General features: G+C 40.5%; 1 protein-coding gene across 1 annotated transcript in view; it reads left to right on the top strand.

Moving 5' to 3' along the window:
* The window catches only part of Tl (toll like receptor), a 47,716-nt gene extending 27,593 nt beyond the window's left edge, over positions 1-20,123 (top strand). The window contains exons 2-4 of the mRNA XM_017142897.3: positions 1,233-1,367; positions 15,189-16,439; positions 16,753-20,123. Coding sequence (XP_016998386.2) covers positions 15,229-16,439; positions 16,753-18,817 — 3,276 coding nt within the window. The 5' untranslated portion in view covers positions 1,233-1,367; positions 15,189-15,228 and the 3' untranslated portion in view covers positions 18,818-20,123. The remainder of the gene's footprint in view (positions 1-1,232; positions 1,368-15,188; positions 16,440-16,752) is intronic.
* Position 20,124: the final 1 nt, after the last annotated feature.

Genomic DNA, 20,124 nt, shown 5'->3' with positions numbered 1-20,124 from the left:
ATATTTCGTATTCCGAATCCTTTATCCCCACTGCTACTAAACACAAAATGGCAATTGAATTAGAAATTCTTGAGAAGTTGTCAGTTTAGATAACTGGCAATTTGTATGCGGCGAGCAATTAGAAAATTTTGGGCCTCAAAATAAAATAACAAAATAACAGACACACACGAAGGCGAAAGACAGAACAGACAGGACAGGCAGACGGACAGACAGACAGAGAGATGAGCTGATGAATTTAGTGAGCAAAAGCTTGGCCATGCATACAAAATAAACAAAGAAATACAAAAGATGTTTCCTTATTTATGGCCGAGTCCCAGAAATATATTCAAATATGTAGATTTGCCAAGTTTATTTCCCTCTTTCCCTTTTTTGAGAGCCCTATGCGCATACATGGCTGGCAGAAAGGCAGGAAATAACCGAATTACAGGACACGACCTTTCCCATTTCGACCCCGACATTCTAAGATTTTACAGGGTGAAATTTGTTATTTATTTGCAATCTGGGCTTAGTTCTTAATTATTTTCTTGCAACTGTTTTGTAACCAAACAAGAAAGCTTTTCCATTTTATTCAATTGGTCTAGAAAGGATACAAAATTGAATAATATTATTTTAAAAATTTGAATATTATTCCTTTTTGTTTTTTTTTTACTTTCGGAGGATACCATTCCAAGTGATTCATGTCAAGTTGCAACACTCAGGGAAACGTAATCCTTTGGCCGCCTCTTGTCTGCATTATACGCTCTTGACTTGCAAATTGTTTGCGGTTATGGCTTGCATTGCAAATTCTAAGTAACAGCCAGCTTAATTAAATTAAGCATACACATCCAGCCACGCCCTTAAGCGAAAGGGGCGACATCTCACATCGCTCATGAATAGGCATTACGTATGCGTTGAAATTTAAGTGGCTGACACACACGCACGTGTCATGAACACACCATATACATCGTACACCACCGTACACCATACACCGTACACACACTTCACACGGACACGGCTTGTTTGCCACTTTTGCATATGTATGACATAATTAGTGTCATAATGACACAGCCAGCACACCCACACATATGCCAAAGCACTTGTCTAGCTGGCTAAAAAGTTGAAAAGTCTCGGAAGAAATGGCCCTAGATCATTTGGAATGCTAATAAGATGCCCTACCCACTACCCACATCCTTCCACTCATTTTCTGTTTGCCCCTCAACTAATTTGCATATTTTTCACGCTTTTTGTTGCAGTAAATTACTTAAAAATACATTAAAAATGTTCAACCGACTGCAGCTGCATCTGTAGTGGACGCCAGGATACAGCGGATAAGGATTCTCCTTCCCTTCGGTCCACGCGCAACAACAACAAGGACACTTCTGAGCAAGGTAAGTGAAAATAAATATTATTACTTCTCTTCTTACGCTCCCTCATAAATATTCATTAAAATTTTGTATAATTTATGTCCGCGCTAGCATAAGCGGAAAATAGAAAAAAAATCCCTTCGCGTCCATTTATTTATATATCATTAAATATTACAACATTCAATTGAAGCTCCGGTTTCTTTTAATACTTTTTTGTTTGTTGTGGTTTTCGGTTTAATTGAGCATAAAGCGAACTACAAATATAAATAAATTGCATTAAATAAATATGGGTAGACAAAGGGAAAAAATTACAGAGCTGTAAACCGCAATTATTTTTATAAATGTGCAGCACAACTAGAAAAGTGCTACACAAAAAAGAGCACAAAACACTTCTAAATTTTCAACACTTTTCCCAAAGAGTTCATAACTTTTCTCACTCACTGTCAGCCGCACAACAAAACACACCCACACACCGAAAAAACCCCATCACACCCATTCTTAGCACTTGTTGTTACTTTTTTATTGCCACCCCTTTTGTCTTATTTTTTTTTTGGGAAATGCAAAATGCGAAAATGCATTGTGACAGCCATTTTTTTTTATATGTCAACAGGAGGAGCATAAAAAAATACGTATACGCCACAAACACTTTGTCGTTGCTGTGCTGCATAAGGAAAAACACTTTTTAAACATTTTCAGCGGCACTTTTATGGGCGTCTAAAACAAACGGGGGCGAAGTGAACAAAAAATGGCTGAAAAGCTTTACGCGACGCCGGCAACTATTAATATACTGCTGTTTTTTCGGTAGATGTGGATGCGTGAAAAGCCACTGTTATAAGGAAAATCTTTTCACACAATTACGCACGAGGTTTAAGTTTTTTATCGCAAGGTTTTTGTAATAAGTTATTATTAAAAGGTGGCTAAAAGTATGCAAAGAAAGATTAATGCAACTTTCGGATTAAAAGGTATTGCTCAAAAGTATGAGTGCTTCATTTTAAAACCCTTTATAAATATTTAGATTACTAAAAGTTTATCAATTTATCGTGAAACGGCTCACGATCTCATCTCTAAATGCTAGTCCCACCCACAACACCCAATTGTCACTCGGAAAAACATAAACGACCCCTTTCGCCCCAAGCAGTATGCAACACTCTCTGGCAATATATGGTTTTTTAAGCTTAGCTGCAGTTCCGCCATTTTTTCTCACATGCAACACAGTAGTCCTTCGAAATGGCAGACAAATTATGCGTTAAGGGTGCATCCCTGCGGCTCAAAAAGAGCTGAAGAATTTAATTAAATTTGCACAAAGTTAGCAGAGGGCATGAAAAAACCAAAAAACCCTGACCAGGGAAACTCTGGCAAAAGCACCGAGCACTGACAACCTAAAATGGCAAGAGCCAAAAAATTGGTGAAAAATGTTTAAATTTCGCACATGGTTTTCAATTGGACGCGCTGCTAGAAAAGCTGCCCGCTTTAGAGCTCACTTAATTGGTTTTCCAGCAGGAAAAAGCAACGGCAACGGCTGCTCACCGCAAATTAAAATAAAACCAAAGGCCACTCTCATATTCCGACCGGCTGAAGAATAAGCAAAGCCGCCACGGCTATACAAAATTTAAATTGCATTGCCGTTTTCGCCCCATCGAATGCAGGCGAAAGGACAAACACAATGTTCAACGGCTTATTTGACTTTATGCAAATTGATTGCATAAATAATTTATGATTAAGGATCGGGCAATAATTTGCCAATTTAAATGCACAATTAGTTTAATTGATGCGCTGTCACACGCCCACCAAAAACGAAAAACGAAAAAAAAACCACAAGCGAAACAAAAAATAAATAAACACACACCCGTCAAATAGCTGCAATCCGAGCGAAACAAACTCAACGACTTTCTGTACTTGACAAATAAATAATAAAATGTTTATTTCCATTTGGAAAATGTTGCCATGTTGACAGGCCGGCCAGTACATAATTATGCAAAATTCAGCACCAGCTCCATGTGCAAATAAATAAATGAAATAAAGTTCCAAACAAGCGACTGCAATTAAAATTAAAAATTAACAAAATATTTTTCCCAGCATTATAATCGCACACAAACACACACACCCACATAAAATTAACACCCGCACATGCCTGGCATCGAGTTAAAGCTCATTAAATCTGCATTTGCATGCGAAATACATAGTTTCAACACCTCCCCTGCTCGGCCAAAAACAGAGCCCTTCTTAGCCAGAAAATATGAATTTTAACGAAAAACCAATTAATGCAGCCAAGCGGGCTGTCTGCTTCTGCTCCTGATGATGCTCGTCCTGCAACTGAAATATTTTCTATAGGGGAGTGTAGGGTAAGGTGACGAACGATTCGTTTTTTGAATGTAACTTTTGTAAAAATCAATATTTTTCAAAAGTGTAAACGCAGAAAGTTGCTTACATCTACTGAGCATATCCCTGTAAAATTCGAAATTCCAATGCAGCTAAATCCCACAGCGTTTGGCGTGAACCCTACTTTTTTTGCACTTTCAAAAGTTGTAGGGTAATGTGACGAACGATTTGTTCTTTAATGTAACTTCTCCAAAAATCAATATTTTTAAAAAGTGTAAAAGCAGAAAGTTGCTTACATTTACTGAGCATATTTCTAAAAAAATTTGGATTCGAAATTTCAACGTAGCCAAATTCCACAGCGTTTGGTGTAAACCATCCTTTTTACAAACAAAAAAATACATTTTTTTATATATTATTTACGGAAAGGTTATTTTCGATACGGAAAAGAAAAAAGTAATAAGATAATACCCAAACTTAAAAAAAAAAATGGTCAAAGTGCAAATTTTTTTTTAAATTAAATTAAACTGACGTCACTATTAAAAACAACAATAAAACTGCAGCAGTAAATGTTATCTGGTATTATTATATTTTTTTTACAAATAATCAACGATAACAGTTAAAATTCTTGAATAAAAAAAGTTCGTCACAATACCCTACAAAAAGTTCGTCACGATACCCTACAAGGTAGACTTGGAGCAAAAACGGTGTCACTCTCAAACGGCGCAAAAGAAAAAAACGCGAGGTACCAAAAACTGTTGATAAAGATCTCATGTATACGTGCATATATTTGCCTGATTTTATTTTCCACTCATCTTTGCTCTGGCACTGCTGAAACACAAGTAAATTGAATGGGTTTGCTACTTTGCGCACCACATTTTTAGCGAAAATTACCTCACGAACAAATTACGGGACTTCTTATTAATATTACTGTAAATACATTGTCGACACGATTAGGGGAGACGACAACATTTATTTGGAATTTTTGTCGTGACGTCATATATGAGATTCGACGAGTTCGTCACATTACCCTACTCGTCAAATTACCCTACACTCCCCTACATATGTGTGGCAACTGGCTCTCCCATTGCATAAATATGTAAATGTACAAATTTTATGTGAATTACCATCAAATTATTTTTCGGTTGGTTTTTCACGTCATTCCGGCTAAAATTTCCCTACCCAGCCAAACAATTATGCTAAATATTTGTGTGCCTATGGCAGCTGCTGTTTGCAAATATTAAAGTCTAATTAAAAGGAAATTACCAGTCGGTATTCGTCATAATTAATTGCTTTAAAATCGACGAGATTAACTTGTGATTTCAGGGAATTGCGAAAGTTGAGGAAAATACCGCTGGCACGCACCCTTTAAACCTTTCAGTCTTGCATCAGAACTTTTTATTTACTTATTTTTTTTATGCACTTTCCACTGGCGTTGGCTTTTTCCCCCTGGAACGTTCATTAAGTTCGAGTGTTGGTCACAAACGTTGCGCATAAAGTGCACTTTACGAATTCGCGCATTTTTATGACAAGATTTCAGCTTTTCATTTGAAACCAAAAGGCCACCACTCGCCACCTATTAAGGCAGTAACGAAATTTTTTTATTTACTTTCTTTTATTTGTACTTTGATTTAATGGCCATAAAAATCGCAGGGCAAGGGAACAAACGAGAACGCGCGTGCATAAAAATCGCAAGGCATGCTGTGAATTTTAATATAACGCTGCGTATACGTAATGATTTCACTTCGGTCGTCGCCATTTTGATTTTTCATTTGGCAAGCTGTTGTTGTTGTTGTTGCTATAACTACCAACTGCTGACTTTAATTCTCCCTTTTCACCCCTGCAATTGAAACATGAAATTGCATTTATTGTGCGGCAACAATGCAAACAGGACTCTCGATCCTGTCAGAGGGTCCTGCAAAACTGCCTTGTGACACCGCCCCAAAAAAGTAGGCAGTGATTTTTGATTTATCACCACAATGCGTGTGTGGTATGTTGGCCTGAGGGCATCGCCATATAAATATAAATATAAATACTTATGTACATAAATTGAAATGAAGTGCCAGGCACTTTTGTGACCGTTTCAGAGATTTTAATCTTTATTTATCGCCATTGCGGTTGGCATTGTCCTCAGGGCTCATCCTGCGCTTTTGCGGCTATTGGTGAATTTATGTTAAGCAGCAGCTTTCCTCTCTCCCTCTTTCAGCTTTTCCTGATAAATGTTAATATCTCTATAAACGCATGTATACAATAAATCAGCACATATGTCCATTTTAAATGTTAATCAAAGCAGGGCCAAAAACTATCAATATTTATACATATTTAATGCCTAGCCCTAGGGACCAGTGATAAAAAAGCAAAAAAAAACCAACTCAAAAATAGACCGAATAACAATAAATAACCAAAAATCAGAATGGGGACAAAAAACGCCAAAATCGTATGGTTTCGAGCGAACAATGGAGGACAATCAATACTTTTTTCTGGCCGCTGCAAAACCAAGTCGGACATTCATCGGATGTGGTGACGGTTTGTCGTCTGTATGGGTGTGTTCTGTGTGTGTGTGTGCCACACGTTGCATAAAGCAATCAGTGCAAATATACACACAAAATAGTGCTTTTACAAATAAATATTGCATTGGGATTAAGCCTGTCACAGATAACTCTATTCACATGGAATGATTTCGCTTTTTTCGGGAACTGAAATGCGGAAGCGTTACGCGGAAATATGTTTTGTGTTTTTGGCTAAAAAATATGCTTTAAGGTGTAAAATATATGCAAAAAAGTAAGTGAAAAAACTACATTTTAAAAATTTTCAATTAGGTTATGCATACAAAATTTGCAATCAATTAGGGTTCAAAAGTAAAAATGTGAATTTAATGTATTTGAGTTTTGTTGCTGACTAAAATAATTTCATTTAAAAAACTTAACTACTCTCTATCGAATTACTACCAAATTAGATTAAATAAATAACCATTTAATTCATCAACTGCTCTACTTTACAATCACTTCTAGTTGAAAAATCTTCTAGTCATTTTCGCCAACAAAAGCTTTCAAGTTTTTCGTCGCCACAACTAAAAGCAAATGGCGCCAACGAAACTGGCTAAAGTGTCTTAATTATCGATGCAACTTTAGGTCTTCCGTCTGTTGCCGAAAAATTGATGGCCCCCAATGAACTTAACCGAACCAAAAACACCCCGTCCAAAAACAAAGCAATAACAAGAGCTTAAATGGCCAACAAAACAGCAGGGTCCGGGGTCCGTCGTATGCGTTTATTTATAACAAGCGCAAAATGTGCACAATTAGCGCTATATATGGCATCATCGGGCCTACGGAGGGGCTATAATCATGGCAAGCATGCCATTTAAGGCACCGAGAACTTTAAACGTGACTTACATTCTGAAAACGGGGAGTTCGGCTGGCTGTCTGTCGAATTAAGCTGCATACAATAAGACAAAGCGAAAATTATGAGGGCCAGAAGCGGCGGACAGGAAGAACAGCAAATAAATGGAGACGACAGGCAGAATAAATAGAAATCAAGAAAGCATAAAAATGCCCAGACAAACAGTGAAACAGCGAGATGGAGGCACAAAAGCGAAAGCCAAAGTTTGAATGCAGCGTTACGAAAAATTAAGTAGTCGGTTGCACAGAAAAAAAATGGACAAAAGATCAAATTGATAGTTACTGAATGTAAAGGTCAAGTTATGCATATCATTTTGATATGAATAAAGATTATTTTTAAACTTTTTTTACATTATTGAGCACTTTAAAAAATACAACATTTGGAATTTTATATGATTGATAAAATATGAAGATGATATGATTGAATCATGAATCATGATGAAATAAGGTAGAAATGATCCTTTTTCATATCGAATTTTTTTCTGTGTGGGTTTGGTCCCCAGAACCTGTCCCCAGAAGATTGAAGACAGGCCAGAAAAACCTGGGGACTCCTCCATCGTTGGTAATTGAAGTGTACGCGTGCGTCCCCTGGCAATCGGACTTGGCCACTTGGCGGATAGTCTTAAATGGGTTGGGTTGGCCAGCATTATGCTGTATTATTTACAATATGAGGGCCTGCCGCTTGGCTACACTCGTACACATTCGCGCGAATACCCATAGCATGGCCATTGGCCCATAAAATGCTGTTTAAATGAACGCTGGCCGAGGAGCGTGCAATGGACGACATTTTCATTTACGATGCCAGCGGCTCAAGAAGGTGAAGCCAAATTGAATGCGGACTGGGTGTCTATTATTTTATTTCTATTCTGCTGCCGGCAGCCAACAGCCAGTACAGTAAAGCAAACTAAAAGCAGGAGGAGTGAGGAGATGATGGAGGAGTATGGGAAACAGACCCCATCCACCCATCCAGTTGTTTATTTATGTGATGGACTGTGCGTGTGTGGAAGTTGCAGATAAATTTACTTAGCCGCCTCGAGGAGAGCAGAGCGCTCTAGTTGAGCAACTCGGCTCCGGAGCTTAAGGAAATGACAAGTTGCAAGTGGAAGAGTGGACTTGGCCCGGGAGATTGATGGTGCTGTGCTGGGATAATGAAGCGGGCGAAAGGCGCGGGGCTGGCGAAGAGATGTCCCACCTTTGTACTCCCACACAGCGAAAAAGAATATGTTTTCAAAGGTTATAAACCGTATTATTTCATTTTTGAAATATTATAATGGTTTCTACCCTATGGCTTAATTTCCAATTATGAATAATCGAAATAAATTAGATACTTTTTATCATTGTTCGGATCGACTTAATAAGTAAAAAGTAGGTACTATAAAAAGGTACAATAAATGCAAGGAAACTTTATTTCCAGTTTCAAAATTTGTTTAATATTTTATGGTCTTTATATAAAATGCACCCATTTGAAAATCTCAAAATACATACAAAATCAAATTGGTTTAGAAAAAAACCATCAATTTAGCATATTTAATTTATGTTTTTTTATTTCTGTATGCTCTTGAGCTTGTGTGCAGTGCGTCATCGCCTGGCGAGTGGAAATCAATTTACGTTAAATGTTTGCCCATCCACCGAATCTAAACACGGCTAGCCACATCAACCTGGGCTGACAGGATGTGGGCTAAGTGAGCCAAGGAGCCGGTGGATTGTTGAAGTGATGGAGTGGAGGGGATTTAGAGGGAGGAGCAGTCAACCGCAGTATATCCATTTGAGTGACTTTGCCTGGGATTGGGGGTTCCACGAGCCACCCGAGTAAACAATCGACCACTGGCGCTACTGCGTTTTCCGTGGCTGGCAAACAACTGGCTGTGCAACAAAAACATCATCATCATCTTCATGCTATCCTATACTATACTCATCGACCTGGCCAACAACAATGGGGCCTATTAAACTTGAATGCGTCACGCATGCTTGCTGGTTCTTTTGCTGCTGAAGAGCTGCTCCTCAAACTCCTCTTCTCCACAATTTTCCATGGGCTCAACAAGTTTTTGCATTTGTCTCGGGCACGAGCGCATTATGCTAAAAACTTTGCGCAAAACTTGGGACGACAACATGATTAACAGACAAATGACATTACAAAGCCTTTCACTTGGCGACTTCTCCTCACTTTGGAGGAAAATAAAAAAAAAGACAAAAAAGAAAAACCAAACTGCATCATCGCCTTGCTGCCTTTCTATTTCCCAGACAATGAGCTGGCTTTCAACGAGATCTGGAGAGGAGGCCCTTTGCGAATATATGTGTGTGTGGAGGAGGGGGATTTTTAGAGGGGGGGTGGAATGCGCAAATCAGGTCTTAACCCCTTTTCTTTCATCTGTCTGCTGTAACTTGAACTTTCAGTGAGCCGTGCAGCTGGCAAGAGTAATGAGTGAGCGAGTATCTTATGGATTTGTCGCTGACTTTGAAGTTCCCTTTTTTGAGTCTTCTCTTCTTTCTACTGAAAACTTGAGCTCTTCCCTTACTGGCTGCATTTACTAATAGAAATTTTAAATTTAAATGCCAGCATTTCTTGCACTCATCCTTCAACTTGAGACAGAAAAACAGAAAAAACTCGCTCTGCCTTCGGCGGTTTGCACTTAACGCAAAAGGCGTTACAGCGTAAGCAGCTTCGAGATATTTTCAATTCACTGCGGCTCGAGTACTTTCGAGTTGTACTTATATAGCAGTCCCTTACCCATCCTCTTCTGCCGCCTCTGGACTTTTGATGCGCTTTGGCGAAAATTCTGCAGAAAGTGTAAGCCATAAATAATGAAAGCGGACTTAATGTATTCATCCGAAGGTTGTCTTAACCTTGCGATGTTTGTGCATAATTAGCTGGAGATTGCAACTTGGGAGTAATTCCAGGAAAATGTTCTACATTTATCACTGGGCTTTCATTAGGCGCAAGCAATAAGTATTAATTGCAAAGGGATATTTATGAGAGGTTTCGCAGAAGTCCCTACACGTTCATCTCTCAAAAAAACATTATTTATTTAAAGTGTGTACAACTTGATTTATTTGAGTTTAAAGAGTTTTCTTGGGTCTGTAGTTTTCCAAAAAAAGTTTTATTTTTATTACTAGATTTTTAAATTGATTTTGTTTTTATATTATTGCCATAACATTAGATATTTTTACTGCACTGATATCCCCCTTTCAATTGTATTGGTCAGACAAACGCTGCCACGTTGCCAATCACATGTATTGAACAGTTTCCAATTTTGCGATATTAAGACCCGCTTAGAGACTCTTCACAGCGCCGCCCCCGAAAAACATCATCTTGAGATGTGTGGAGAACACAGATGTTTACTCAAAGCTTCGGTTTGGCAATACATTGGCCCATCTGGCTGGCTATATAAACATGTCTCAACTGCTGCCTGTTCACCAAAGTGTTGGAGGCGATGCCTGTAAAACCAGAAACATGGGGCCAAAAGACTTGCAGAAGTTTTTGGGGGAATTGAAATCCTTTGGCAAACAAGCAAGGAGTACACATGCGAACGTATTGGAAAAGGGGGAAAATGAAACATTGCCAGTGCAGTGGGGATACAAAAACCGCACTTGGCCAGACTTTCCGTTTCCTAGGAAATGGAAAATGGTCGAAAGAGTGGTGGTTGGGGGACTGGGAGCTTTTCCCCTTTACTACAACTGAAACATACTTCACATGCGTGTAAGAACTTTTCTGAAGCATTTGTAAGTTTTTAATAAGAAATTGTTAAACAACTTGTTCTGGATTTTTTTTCTCTCTTTAGGAGTTTTGCAGAGGCTGCTGCCGCTTGGCAGAAATTGTAGTAATTAGTCATGTTGATTGATGAACGGGCGCAATATGTGTGTGCTTGTGTTTTTACTCGCATTTCCTCTCTCTCTCTTGATATTGCAAAAATTAATTTAAAGGGCGAACAATATGTCAACGCCATTTAAACACTTTGGCATTTGCCGTAATCCCGACAGTCGAGCATTAAGAAAACTTAACCATTAAATGGGTGGCGGTGGAAAGCCAATTTTCCAAGAGCACGCTGCGGGCGGTACGACTATTAAACATCAGTGGGGAGTTGGGGTTTCCTTCTCGAGGAAGGCTTACAATGTGTGTACTCCTTGGGTGAGCAATAAAAATCCAAGGTAGAAAGGCAGCAAGGAGCAAGGATCCTGGAGCTTCCACAGAACCCACACAACCTCATCATGCCATGCCTGCGGTTGTAATTTAGTGTGCCTAATGAATTTAGTACCGTTACATACCGGAAGTGAGCATGTGAGTGCAAAAATGCGCACTCGACTGGAATGTCTGTGAATCTCTAAAGGGTGAGGGTGTGGGTAAGGGTAAGGGTATGGGTGTTACTACGTGCTGGTATTGAGGTTTTCCCTGCTTTTCCCTGTCTGTGAAAATGTGTGAAAAATCTGCGCTCTGGCAAAACTTCGTTAACCTTTATTAACGACACGGAGCGTCTAATTAAACAAGACAAAATTTTAAATCGAGCGTAACGCTTGCTCAGGTATATATACGTACCCTATATGTAGGTTCATAATTTCCCCAGCATGTGTGTGAAATGAGCAATTATTTTTAATTGCCTAGCAGGATTAAATTGGGTGCCATGGCAGGATTCAATTAATTGGCACGGAGCGAGTCCTTAAAAGTTGGCTTAGGCCAAGGCCAAAAGGCAACACTTCTGGCGCGATTGCCTAAAGTAAATGTTGCCGTTCCAGTTGGATAATATGGTTCCGCTCCAGGCGAGATGTCAACAAAACGGGGCACAATTCGCCCCAGATTAGATTGCATAAACAAAACGCGCTCAGGATATCAATGCGGATTGAAGGAGGTTCCAGGTTTCCCAAGTTACCCGGCCAGCGTGGCATAAAAGCGAAAAGTAATTTTCCTAAGTGAATATAAATGTTTAAAATCTTGCCAGGAAAAGCAAACTGACTGCTTGGCCGGAAAAGCGAACAAAATTTAAAAGGCAAAACAGTGCGGAGGCGAAGGTAGTTTAGTTTAGGTCCACTCATTGGGTGCAAAAGTGCTTAAAGTTTAATGGGAAATTCAAGTTGGCCAGCAAAACAAGGTGTCGACTTTGGTTTCTCCTGGTTTTCCTCCCCCAAAAACAAAGGCGTGTCTATTTTGTCATCTAATAGCTTAAGGGGCATGCTGCAAACTCAAGTCGATATCTGCAATCTGATGGCCGGCAAACACTTGGCACACACAATGCCTTCAATTTGCAATAACTATTAGCATAAGCATTTGGCAATATTTCGATAGACAAACACTTTGCAAAACAAACGCAAATCTGTCTCAAAAAATCTTGAACACTTAAAGTGGCCGAAAAAAGCAGAAAGCCGAGTTAACAAAGCTGAAAATCAATATAATCTTGTCACAGCCCGGGGGCAAAATTTCATCATTGTTCGGTCCTAATTAATGAGGAAAAGTCACCAATTTGAAAATCAAATTACAGCGCGCATAATTAAATTGCCTTATCAAAATTTCATTCAAAAGCGTCTGTTTTTTCGGTGAGGCTGGGTAAGAGATTTTTTTTATACTAATTTTCTAGGCAAAGGGACAGTTGACAGTAAATGCAATATGGCCTGCCGCTTTTCGGGCAAACGACAGCTAGAAGGCCAAAAACTTTTAATTGAATTCCTTTCAAATTGTACGTAATGGGCACAATTAAATTGTCACCATCAGATTGAGCGGAGGAAGATGAAGCAGCTCTTCAAGGAGCTCTGGCTGGGTAGCTCAAGTTTCGGGAAGAGAGCTTTGCTTTTTCGGAACACAAAATCTCGTATTATGCAGCACTCGAGCGCATGACAAATTCATTAAATGCACAAAGACCGTAAAGTGCCCCACTGTCCATGGACGACGGGATGGAGAGAGAAAAAAGGACAAAGTAAAGCGTTTTACAAAATTTTATACACTCCCTGACCGTAATTACACCACACACAACCAAAGGGGGTGGAGGGGGTTGCAGGGATTACAGGGTATGCAGGAGGACCAAAGGAGAACAGTGGAGGGGCGTGGTTTCGTCGAGGTGAGCCAACCATGAAATGCAACATGGCCCAGGAAGCAGCGAGCGGGTAAAAAGGATGCGAGTGTTGGTGCCATATTTATGCACGAATAGGTGTCGTATGTGTCCTTTTTTTGGTGCCCAGGATTTTCCACTCCGCTCCGCACATTTAAATTAAATTCATTTTTCCGCGTATGCGTGTGTGTCGCTAATGAAATATTTTGAACGGGCTGTCAAAAATTCTGACTCGCGCTTAATTAACTGCTCCTGATTAAGCCGCATTCAAACGGGGACTTTACGCAATGAGCACATTTTTGGCCCAGCTTATATTCCATTAAGGAATGGCAAAAGCCCAGTGTTTGTGTGTGTGTATCCTGCCTTGTATTTCCCTGCCATATAATTACGAAAATGTTTTTCACCGCCTCCAAGTCGCGCAGCACAGCCTTTTCATTACATTTCCAGCATTTTGGTGTACAGCCTGCACTCAAAATAAATTTAACCCTAAATTTTAGAAAATCGCCATTAAAATTTCTTTTTTCTAAATACAAGAAAGTTATTTCTAAATCTAAGGAAATTTTTCTTAAGTCAAGAAAGTTTTCCTTAAATCCAGGAAGTTTTTCTTAAATGTAGAAAATGGTTACCATGAACTAAAATCACCCTAAAATCTAGAAAATGTGCCCTTAAAATTAGAAATTATTTTCTGAAAAATAGAAAGGCAAACGAAAATAATAAAATATTTTGGCAACACCTTTTCTAAAAATTAGTGCCCTAACCCTAAAATGAAACCAACCCTAAATAATAGAAACATTTTCTAAAAAGTAGAAAGTTTTTCTATAAAATAGAAATAGTTGTTTTCACATGCTCTGGCACACCAAAATGTTCAATGCCAGAACTTGTCAGCTGCCGGCCGGCTGTACTCGTGGCGCAGACCGTTAAAGCACTTGGTTAGCAATCGAATCGACGCGGGTTCGAGTCCCAGAGCAAAATTTTTTAACCTTTTTTTTTTATGTTATTTTATTTTTTTTTATTCCTTTTTTTATTGATGGCAAGTGGTAAACTAAAAATAATTAGGTTTATATTCAGCTATTTACTATATACTACGCATAATATAAATTGCGTTAGCATAAATATATACATATGTATATACGTATGTAAATAAGTAAAACGCGAATGGTCAAAATTATGCAATTAGTATTCAAATGTGTTGTCCGCTTCACCCTTTACATACAATGCTCGGTTTGCCACAGCAAGTTTAAGTGCTACAATGGCCCAGTATGTAGGCCATTCGCTCCTCGCGCGGGAGACCCGGGTTCGATTCTCACGACGGACAAGTAAAAATTGTAAGTTTTTTTCATGAATATAAAATATTAACTAATCATAATTTCTACATTCCCAATCTTCCGCAGTCCCGTAGTCTTCATTTACAACCACATTTGGCTTTGGTTAGATACGAAATCCAAGCGCAAATACATAATAATAAATACATAACCTTTAACATTCACAATATACATGACACACAACGCCTGCATATGTATATAGGGAGGAGTACATAATATAAACGTATATACAAAAAAAAATCATGATTGAACATGTTTTTTGCTTTGTTTTTAATTTCTATTTTTTAGGAAAATTTCCTAATTTTTAGAAATTTTTGCCCTTAAATTTAGTAAAATTACCCTAAAATTTAGAAATATGACGTCAAAAAAAATCAAAAATATAGAAAAATGTGACCCTAAAATTTAGGGCGATCTTGTCTTGAAGACAAAAGTAGGGCGATTTCCTTGACTTTAGGGTTAATTTTATTTTGAGTGTGTCATTATGATAATGACAAATGCGATAAAGTTTTCTTCAAATTCAACTGTTACTAATTACGGAGTATGAGAGGTAAAGGGAAAATATTGTAACTTTAATACGAAAAGGGTAATTCAATAATGCCTATAGGTAAAAAACATTAAGTGGCTTAAAATTTAATAAAAATAATTAAATAAATATGATAAAGATAATTATTTTAGTAATTTAAATTTAATTATACGTATTAATTTAAAATAAAATAAAAATAATTTGAATGGCTGTAACACATTTCTAATTACCCCATTTATTTTGCCTACTTTCAGTTCTAACAATATACAGGGAGGACCATTGAAGTTGGCCATCATGAGTCGACTTAAGGCGGCGTCGCTCCTGCTGATCCTGCAACTCTTCCATTGGATGCCATCAAGTGAGGGATCCTTCGGCAGGGACGCGTGCAGCGAGATAAACCACAAGGGTCAATGTCAGTGCTCACCCATCATGTCCGAGTATGAGGTGAACTGCCCGGCAAACTCGGAGAATCCCACCTTCAGGCTAACCATCCAGCCGAATGACTATGTGCAGATCATGTGCAATCAGACGGACAGCAAAGACTACAATCAGTTGCCACCGGAAGTGCGGATTGGCGAGGTGGACAGGGTGCAGATGAGGCGGTGCATGTTGCCGGGTCTCGCGCCCGTTGCGACCATCCTGGATTATCTGGGCATAGTCGTGACCAAAACGCTGATCTTCGAGAGCGATAACCTGGGTATGAATATCACGCGGCAGCACTTGGACCGTCTGCACAGTCTCAAGCGTTTCCGGTTCACCACCCGCCGGCTGACCCACGTTCCCGCCAATCTGCTCACCGATATGCGGAACCTAAGTCACCTGGAGCTGTGCGCAAGTATCGAGGAAATCCCCATGCACTTGTTCGACGACCTGGAGAACATCGAGTTCATCGAATTGGGCGGCAATAGGCTGAGGAAAATGCCGCGTGGCATTTTCGGCAAGATGCCCAAGCTGAGGCACCTGAACTTGTGGAGCAACGAGCTGCACAATCTAACGAAGCACGATTTCGAAGGTGCCACCTCGGTGGTGGGCATTGATATCCACGATAATGGAATCGAGCGGTTGCCGCACGATGTCTTTGCCCATCTCACGAATCTCACGGATATCAATCTGAGTGCCAATCTCTTCCGTTCACTGCCCGAGGGTCTGTTCGAACACAACAAGCACCTGATCGAGGTGCGCCTGATGAATAATCGTGTGCAACTCGCCACTCTGCCTTCGCGACTCTTTGCCAATCAGCCGGAATTGAAGGTCCTGCGGCTAAGAGCCGATCTGCAATCGCTGCCCGGTGATCTCTTCGAGCATTCCACCCAGATCACCAACATCTCGCTGGAGGATAACCTGCTGAGCACCCTGCCCGGCACTTTGCTGGAACATCAGGAGAACCTGCTCAGCTTGGATTTGAGCAACAACCAGCTAACCGAACTGCCGGATTCACTTTTTGCGCATACCAAAAAACTGGAGGATTTGCGTCTGGAGAATAATCTTTTAACCAAAATTAGCAGGTAAATATCATAATTGATAATTGTTTTTGAGTTAAAACAAAGACATTGTTGAGATTGCACAGAAAAAAAATGTATAAAAGATCAGATTGATATGTGCTGGTCAATTTTATATTTTTTCAAATCATTTTGATATGAATAACGATTATGTTTATATTATTTGGTATTTTATATGATATGATATTATCATTGTGATATATTTGAATCATAAATTTGACATTAATCTTATCTGCTAATAGACTAAAGCTCCCTTAAATTGGCATTTTATAGTTTATTTATTTTCTTTACTAATTAAACCATTTTTTTCCAATTACAGCGATTTATTCAGCGGCTTGGGCAACCTGGTGACCCTGACCTTAAGCAGAAATCGTCTGCGAACCATCGATACCTTTGCTTTTACTAGAACTACTGAGCTGCGTCACTTACATTTGGATCACAACGACATTGACCTGCAACAACCTTTGTGGGGCACGGAGCTTCAGGAGGAGCTGAACTCGCCGTTTTCGTCGATGTCCAAACTGTTAACTCTCAATCTGCGCAATAATTCGATCATATTCGTCTACAAAGACTGGAGGATCATTATGAAGGAGCTGAGGCAGCTGGACTTGAGTTACAACAAAATTAGCTCGCTGGATCACAGCGATCTGCAATTCCTGTCAGTAGGAGGGGTGCACGTCAACATGACGCACAATAAGATACGATCCGTCTATTTGAATGAAAACTACGAGGACGGGGCTAGAAATCAGGTGCATGTGGATCTCAACGACAATCCGCTGGACTGTTCCTGCACACTCCTCTGGTTTGTCCAGCTGGTCAAGGGCGCCCACAGGCCGCACTATGCCAGGCAGTACAAGTTCCAGACAGACCGATTAATCTGCCAGCAGCCGAATAATCTGAGGGACACTCCAGTGCGGCAGGTGGATCCGATGCAGCTGCTCTGTCCACTGGACCAAACCGATGATCCGCGGGAACGGAAGTGTCCACGTGGCTGCGATTGCATGGTGCGAACTTACGACAAGGCGCTCACGATTAAGTGTAATAGCGGGAACCTAACGCATGTTCCTCACTTGCCCCATTTGAACGAAGGTCTGCGGCTGATGGAACTCCATTTGGAGAACAACACGTTGCTCAGGTTGCCATCGGGCAACACACCCGGCTATGCGAATGTGACTAGTCTCAATCTGGCTGGCAATAACCTCACCCACCTGGATGTGGAGCAACTGCCGCCGCATCTCGCCCACCTGGATGTCAGTTGGAATCAGCTGCAGACCCTCAACGCCACCGTGCTGGGATTCCTGAATCGCACAATGAAGTGGCGATCGATGAAGTTGTCCGGCAATCCATGGATGTGCGACTGTGATGCCAAGCCACTGTTGCTCTTCACTCAGGATAATTTCGAGCGGATCGGGGATCGCAACGAGATGATGTGCATGGATGCAGAGGTGCCCACAAGGATGGTGGAGTTGTCCACTAACGATATTTGTCCCGGGGAGAAGGGCGTCTATATTGCCTTGGCCGTGGTGATTGCTTTGACTGGTTTGCTGGCCGGTTTCACGGCTGCCCTGTACTACAAATACCAGACGGAGATCAAGATCTGGCTGTATGCCCACAACCTGATGCTGTGGTTCGTCACCGAGGAGGAGCTGGACAAGGACAAGAAGTTCGATGCCTTCATCTCGTACTCGCACAAGGATCAGAGCTTCATCGAGGACTTTTTGGTGCCGCAACTGGAGCACGGGCCGCAGAAGTTCCAGCTTTGTGTTCACGAACGCGACTTCCCGGTGGGTGGCTACATTCCGGAGAGCATTATGCATTCGGTGGCGAATTCGAGGCGTACCATCATCGTGCTCAGCCAGAATTTCATCAAATCGGAGTGGGCACGTCTCGAGTTTAGGGCAGCCCATCGATCGGCTTTGAACGAGGGACGCTCCCGGGTCATTGTGATCGTTTACTCGGACATTGATGATGTGGAGAAGCTGGACGAGGAGCTGAAGGCCTACCTGAAGATGAACACCTATCTGAAGTGGGGCGATCCGTGGTTCTGGGATAGGCTGCGATTCGCGATGCCACATCGCCGGCCCGTGGGAAATATTGGCAACGGAGCGCTGGTCAAGACGGCGCTGAAGGGATCCACCGATGACAAGCTGGAGCTGATTAAACCGTCACCGGTGACGCCGCCGCTGACCACGCCGCCGGCGGAGGCCACCAAGAATCCGCTGGTGGCGCAGCTAAACGGGGTCACTCCGCATCCGGCCATAATGATTGCCAACGGCAAGAACGGACTGACGAATCTCTACACGCCCAATGGCAAGTCGCATGCCAACGGGCACATCAACGGCGCCTTCATCATCAACACGAATGCCAAACAGAGCGACGTATAGGACTGGGAGAAGGCGGAGCTATTCCAGTTCGATCCCGACGATGAGCTATTGTTCCGTTGAATAGAGACGAGCGAAGAAGCCTCCTCCTCCTCCTCCTACCCAGGAATCACTGCCACTGAGAAGCGGTGAGGCGGTGGAAAAGAAGCACCCAGCTGAATGTAAAAAGTCTAGAGAATATTATCGATTTCCTTGTGTTTCGTCGTCCCTTCTAGGTTTAATTATCCTGCGCTTGTAGGAGCTCCGGGAAAAGTTAATGAAAATTTCAAATTTCAATATTTCATGTGGCCTTTGTTAACGAAAAAATGAAAAACAAAAAAATATCTTAGTTTGAGAAAGGTAGAAAGGAACGGCGGACTAGTTTTACCACATCACTCTGTTTTAAGTGTTATATGTAAGCTTAGCCTAAACAAACCCTGTGCAGACTCTTGTAGACATATAAATCTCATTTATTTAGTAATTATTTGTACATTAGGATTTACTGTAAGAAGATGCCCCGCATGCAAGCAAACTGAGAATAGCTCAATGCTGGAATAATTGTTTGAAATGACCACTTTTATTTACGAATATGACTTTTTTGAACAGAATCTCAAACGAACCGAAGGGAATCTGACTTTTTTTGAACAAATCGAGCTTTATTTCGAACTACCTACTTATTATTTGTTAGAACGCAGTATACCCACTAAGTAAAAACCACTTGCAATACACATATGACGTATCCAAATAGTAGCATAGACTCTGTAATTGTGAACAAACATAGCAAAAGCAGCCGAAATGAAATACAAATTGCCTTCTTTGTAATGTATGTATGTATGCTAGATATGTAGAGCCTAAGGATTCATAATATTCGATTGCATACACAAAGCCACCCTCCTCCTCTCTGTACATAAGCTGGATAAGAATTTCTGTACTTCTTCGAAAAACGTATCGCACCAGATTTCCTACTCACCAAGCCACAACAACTACTATCACTAATATCAATTGTATTCTCACGCCCATTTAAATGACGCTATATAAATAAGTACATACCGAGGAGTACATACCCCATTATCACGTCATCTACCAAACAATTAGGTTAGCCCCTCATTCATACGAAACCAGAATATCGTCTATATGATACGTAAATGTAATTAAGCTAAAGTATGTGTATATCGTCTAAGCTATAGATTGTCTCTGATATGTAATACCTAAGGTACCTACAAATTTATGCAGACACACTCATCTACCCTGTAATGCATATGAGTAAATTAAATCTAATTGTATATGGAAAACACATACAACGCAAATAAAATATATTTTAAAAATTTAAT

Source organism: Drosophila takahashii, chromosome 3R (genome assembly GCF_030179915.1).
Source record: "Drosophila takahashii strain IR98-3 E-12201 chromosome 3R, DtakHiC1v2, whole genome shotgun sequence".
In the NCBI taxonomy this organism is placed as follows: Eukaryota; Metazoa; Arthropoda; class Insecta; order Diptera; family Drosophilidae; genus Drosophila; species Drosophila takahashii.
The sequence above is the reverse complement of the archived record's forward strand: the minus strand, read 5'-3'. Positions and strand labels throughout refer to the sequence as shown.